Source organism: Hetaerina americana, unplaced genomic scaffold, assembly GCF_022747635.1.
Source record: "Hetaerina americana unplaced genomic scaffold, ioHetAmer1.1.p SCAF_2, whole genome shotgun sequence".
In the NCBI taxonomy this organism is placed as follows: Eukaryota; Metazoa; Arthropoda; class Insecta; order Odonata; family Calopterygidae; genus Hetaerina; species Hetaerina americana.
The window spans coordinates 106,841,349-106,847,348 of NW_027286763.1; the positions used below are offsets into that span (position 1 = coordinate 106,841,349).

General features: G+C 38.5%; 1 protein-coding gene across 1 annotated transcript in view; it reads left to right on the forward strand.

Annotated features, from left to right (window-relative positions):
* The window catches only part of LOC139688362 (protein bunched, class 2/F/G isoform-like), a 359,460-nt gene extending 354,599 nt beyond the window's left edge, over positions 1 to 4,861 (forward strand). The window contains exon 3 of the mRNA XM_071585896.1: positions 1,821 to 4,861. Within this exon, the coding sequence (XP_071441997.1) occupies positions 1,821 to 2,003 (183 nt within the window). The 3' untranslated portion in view covers positions 2,004 to 4,861. The remainder of the gene's footprint in view (positions 1 to 1,820) is intronic.
* Positions 4,862 to 6,000: the final 1,139 nt, after the last annotated feature.

A 6,000-nucleotide genomic window follows, 5' to 3' on the forward strand; every position in this document is an offset into this window, starting at 1 on the left:
TTCGTTTTTATTCATTTATATCATTCCTTTGATCAAGTCACAGAATGAGTGTTTTTGGTTTTGCCGGCAAGAAGATCAAAATTAAAGTGAACTTAAGTTCAAGCAGAAGCACGATTAGTGAAAAGGCGATCCTTGTGCTGAAATTGCCGTTTGGTATGTCTTGGGGGAAATATCAGTATTTTTTGTCGGAGGGAATATTATGCTGAGCCAACCGCTATCTTACTCAAAAATATACGTTCATTTCTTGGTATTTGACCTAAATTGTTGGATATTCGAACTTAAAATTCCATTTAATTGTAAGATTTAAAAGTCTAATTGATTTAAAGGGACTCTTTGAAGATTTTATATCAGTGGTTTTCTGTAGTTGCAGATTTCGTGTCTGCTAACTTGGGCTGAGAATCGTGTGGGAGTTATTATTCGTAAATTGTCAAGGTATAATACATTGTAACGAGAATTAGAGAGTACGGTATATTCAAACTCTCGCGTTACTTCGTCAGGATCATAACCCAGCGTGTCAAATAAACTGTTTAATCGTTTAAAAATTTTCCAAACGACGGCTCTCGAAGAAACTCTGGTCTCTAGAAGCGGGCCTTAGGTGGAAATGATGGCCACTTCATGCAGAGAGCTCGTGACGACGCGCATTGCGAGCGAGTCCACCGCCGTTGCCGCTTTGTCTCTGGGAGCGAGGCGGGCGCCGCCTGCGTGCGGAGGGATAGACGCCGGCCTAGGGAAACTTGGTCAAGGGCACCATTGATAAATTCGCCTTTTTAACTTTTTCCCTTCCCTGCCAAGTTCACCTCCTCTTTCCGCTGCGGATCCCATCGTCCTTCGGCCAAATATTCACGCGATTGTGTCGCCGGCAAACTTGAGTTTGCCGCCCGGCTATTGCCACTTAATCGTGATCTCTGAGGAATAATGCCTGCATTTTTCCCTCGGCTCCCCACTCCGCGATGGTACGTAGCAAGGCTTTCAACTGATTGACTCTTGTATTCCGAGTCACCGTATTATTTGGTTGCGCTTACGAAATATCAAGAAGAGCAATTGGGTTGTGACTTCCCCAATCTTTACCATTTATTCTTGGATGCCTCAGTCTTGTATTATTATCATTTGAAATTGGTCTGCTCTGCAGGGTGAGTCTATTTTTAATGTAAACAAACATTTTTAAGGTTAACTGTGCTAGTCGTTTCTTGACTTTCCAGCAAAATAGTTGTTTTTTTACGGAAATTAGAATTCGTTTAACTCGTTTTGGCAAAACGAGTTCATTGCGTCGCACTGTTGTTGCCCACATTGCATTGGATGTGGGAATTAGAGATGATTTATGTTCTCGTGAATCGTTGTCGAACAAATATAGTATAATTTTTCGGTCTGTACGTAATCAAAGCCTTCTTTAAGTTCCAAGAAACTGCGGGAGATGCTGCAGCATTAACTTTTAACGGATTCATCCGCAAATACGAGTATGCATTTCAATGCAACAACTTCAGGGAGTAAAAATCATTCGCCTTGACCGGGTTCCCGGTCAAAGCGAATGATTTAAACACTGTGAAATTGTTGCCCTCTGTAAGGTCTGAAAGGTTCATATGTTTAGCATATCTTCACTGCCCAACATATACTATATACATATATATATATATATATATACACACACACATATATATGTATATATACGTATATATATGTATATATATATATATATATATATATATTATATATATATATATATATATATATATATATATGTAATCACCCACGGGAAATTGCTTGTAAAAGAGAGCTTGACCAGGTTGTTGTAAGTAAACATCGAACCTATCTTTTTCTTCCAGGACCTCGTCAAGAGTCATCTAATGTTTGCTGTGAGGGAGGAGGTTGAGGTGCTAAAGGAGAAGATAGCCGAACTGATGGAGAGGATAAACCAGCTGGAGGCGGAGAACTCGATTCTCAAAGCGAACGCGTCGACGGAGACTTTGGCGCAGTTGGGTGGCGCCGGCCAGGCTCAGGCGTCCTAACGTATGGAGGATGGGGGTCAGGAGAAAGACCCCCGGATGACCGAGTCCAGTGGCCCCACCGAGATGAGCCTGCCTCCTAGTGCCACTCCCAAAGCTGTAGCCATGCCTGTGTGATGTGATATATTCAGGGTTTGGGCAAGTGGACTTGCCCCTCCAAGTTTTTCGGTTGGCTTTAATGAGTGGCGCCGATGCTCTTTGTTTGAGAGGCCGAGTTGGGGAACTCCGTGTTGCTGAAGGCCGAGCTAGCTGATAGCTTAATATTCTTCTCATGCTGTGAGAAAAGTAAATTGCGGTGCCATGAAGAGGAAGATAAAACGTGTGATTTTAACAAAATGATAGAGGGAGTGTGAGTTGGGGATATATTTATAGTGAAGGGGCAGCAGCAGGTACAATTTTACTACAATGGACATCTTTTTAAAGTCCCCCCGCGGACTATTTGATTTGCTAGACAGATATTGGTAACGCTGTTGAAAAGTTATTCATTGTTTCTCTCGAGAGAGAGAGAGCTTCATAGAGGTTTGTCATTTTCCATTCATTAATTCAAACTTTCTGTGAGGTAAAGATTTTTATGCGTTTAATTTTTTTCCCAGAGAGTTTTTAATGATTCTTCTCTCTCTACATACTTCTTGCAATCCTCTAATACCCTCGGAAAATTTAATCTGCGAGCTTTTAAAGGTGAAGTTATCCCATCACCTCCTTTTTAATGCAATAGTTTGCAAAAGTACCTTTTGCCTCTGCCAATCATAAATGAAAGGAATCTAAAAATGTGCCAGTGCTTGTACAATAGCTTTAAAGAAATCGTATGCACTTGATTTTTTAAAAATAAATCTCACATTTGTGTAATTCAGGTAGTTGCCATGTTTTGAAGTGCTTTAAATAGTGCTGTGTACCCCTATCCTTGTGATACATTTTTCATTTCACTTCTATTATCTGCCTTGGATCACTCTTACAGAACTCTTTATTGGGCCTGCTGCTCCATTTTTTTTTTTAATCCCCACCCTAGTCCAGAGGAGCCGTGGGTCTATGTTAGGGAATAGAATCCACCGCCTCACCACCTTAGTAAATCTAGACCAGAGTCCATATGTCCCTTAAAGTCTAAGAAATATTTTTTATGTTTTGATTGGTACAGCTGGACAAAGGCAACAAGCCCATGATCCAGGGGTGCCTCCCTGATGTGGAGTTTTTCTTTGCTGATGGCTTAAGCAAATTCATGGACATGATTTCACTGATATTATAATTAGATATGAGAAATTGAATAGTCCATTTCAGTGAGGAAATTCTTTATCATTGGAGAAACTGCTGTGGAGGTGAAGAAGTGGTAATTAACGATGTGATAACTCATTTGGGTCCACGAAAGGATGGGTGGTGTGGTTTGAAGTGGTGTGTGCCTGTATTATATGTAAATATCCTAAATAAGAAATCTGCTTTAAAATGCAAAATTGGATTAAGTTGACAGAAAGAGAGAGAGAGAGAGAGAGGCAGTGTATTTTTTTGCATGTGGGAGAATGTAAAGCCCGCCGTCGTAGGTTGTGCTGCTATTGTTTTTAAGTGGCGATCATGTGTGAATGTATCTGAAGAGAATGTTTGGACCGGTGATAAAAAAAGTATAGAAATATTGCTGATGCTATTGTTTATTAATATTGTCCCCACAACTATGTTCCACATCTTACTTGTTGTGATGATATTTTTTTTACTGCAATTTCGATGTAGTTAATGGTCGAAGGTCTATAAAGAGGAGTCAGTGCAGGAAAAAAGTGTGTATGAAAGATGTATACGATGAAAGGTGGATGAGTGGATGGGGACAGAAATAATATATATCAAAGATTGTACATTTGGAAAAGTCGGTACATGATAATTGGTCAGGGTAAAGTTTGGAAGTTGGTATCTGTGTGTGCTTGTTTAAAAAAATTGTTTGGCATTAAAGCTTCCTATATCACCAAATATTACCCTGTTAAGAAAGCCTTTATATGTCATATACCATTCAACATTTGAGTGGTGTCCTTCATTGGATGAAGCTTAAATTTTTTAGTCGGTGTGAATGTTTTAAAGAGTGAATGGGGTGGTCAGTTATTCTCATTTGGTGCATACTGTTGAGCTTGCAAGGCTGCTATCACCTGTGCTTGCGAGAAAAACTCTTTGTCAACAAGATAAAAGTTTCATCATTGAAAGGGAATGTTCGCTTCCGTCAAAGCACTGGCGTCATGCGCTAGTGACATTGATGTAGAAGTTGACATTTGCGCTTTCAAGAGTCACCATTGATGGTAGAGAAGGAAATATTCGGAACAGTTCTACAACTGTGCGTATGTGGGTGCAATGCCTTTGGATCTGGATGGTGGAACGACCAGTTCATAAAGAGCGCTGATTCTTCTCTTTGTGGAGGCTGGAACAAGCACTGACGTGTGCATCAATGTGAAGTGATTTCCCAGGAAAAAATTAGCCTCTCTGAAATTTTCGAGGGGCGACCAGCATTCAAAGTGCTGTAATTATCATCATGTACTAGTTCCTTGTATAGTCTTGCGAAAGAGGCGATCAAAGAGTGAGCGAGAGAGAGAGAGAGAAAAACACTTTTGTCATGCCTTCCTTCTGTGGCTCCCTCTAATTTGTATCTGTACATATAGGCCTATAAAAATCTATTCTTCCGTTTTACCACTATTATTATTATTAATATTATTGCAGAAGCTTTATTTCTACATGTTGGTTATGCTAAAAAAATGTGAGTTAACGGCTGAAATGTGGAAGTAATATTTTTTCCTTACATTTGTCCATTGAAAACAAACATTGCTCTATGCTATGGAAGGAGGCGATGCAGAGGGAGGAAGATGTTTACTGCTCAATATAAAGACATCCCATAAAATAAATGTGTTTCATTGTTTTTTACCCTATAAACCATCCATAAACCCCATTTCGTTGACCATCGCCTAATGATCGATTTACGTCGAGTCTAATTCATTAATTAGTTCCTACAGTCCTTGATGAGCAAACAGGACTTGAAAGTTTTTATAATATAGTTTTTATAATTAAGGGGTTATTAAGGCCCTTTTTTATGCTTGGGTAATGATATTCATCGTCGCAGCGTATGCAGATTTCCTGAACAAGAAAACCGATATGGCTACATTTCGTAAATCTTCGTTGGAATTCTCAGAAAATGACAATTTGTGAGATTATTAATTGAAATTTTTGCTGGAAATATTTTCTTTTTAAGAAAAATGTGTACCAGAATATGTAGGTGTAATTTTCAAAGGAACACTATTCACTTACGCTTGCACCACCTAGAAAAGTAATACAAACTTACAGGGATATGAACTTTGTAAAAAAAAGCCACTAAAGATCACTTGCGGTACATTAAGTGAAAGTTGTTGCTATAGAAGTACACAATATAGCAAATATTAACTTATGCGACAGCTTAATATTGCCCATTGTTGCATGTGTGTAAGTTGTTCCTTTTGTAAGAGGTAAGATAATTTTTTCAAATTATTCAAGAAGAAACCTAACCTATCTTCAAATAATAAACATGAAGAAAATTTGTTGTCTCAGGCGTAACTTTGTGGAATTTGCATAACATATTGAAATGTAATGAAATAATTGACTTTGTAATTCCACACACTTCTTCTGAAGTGTGTGGAATTACAAAGTCAATTATTTCATTACATTTCAATATGAAGAAAATTAGTTCTTTACTTGTACTCTTAGAGCCACTGATAAATATTTCGGAAAGAGGGTAAGACTGCTTCATGTAGATTCTTCGATTTAAAAAATCCCGGAGTCATTTAGTGCATAATAAACTAGGTTTGATTGGAATAGTTGGCAGCATTGAAATGCATCCTAGTGGGAAATATTTTCAAAAACAAATCTTTCGAAATTAGACCTTCGTTTATACAAATTAAAGTGTGAGTTAATCTATCCCCAGGTAAGTGTTCATCAGACTTGGAACTTAGCGAAGGTGATTTTTGTTTTAATGAATTAATCGTGCGTCGCCTTGGTTAAACTTAGAAAGGTG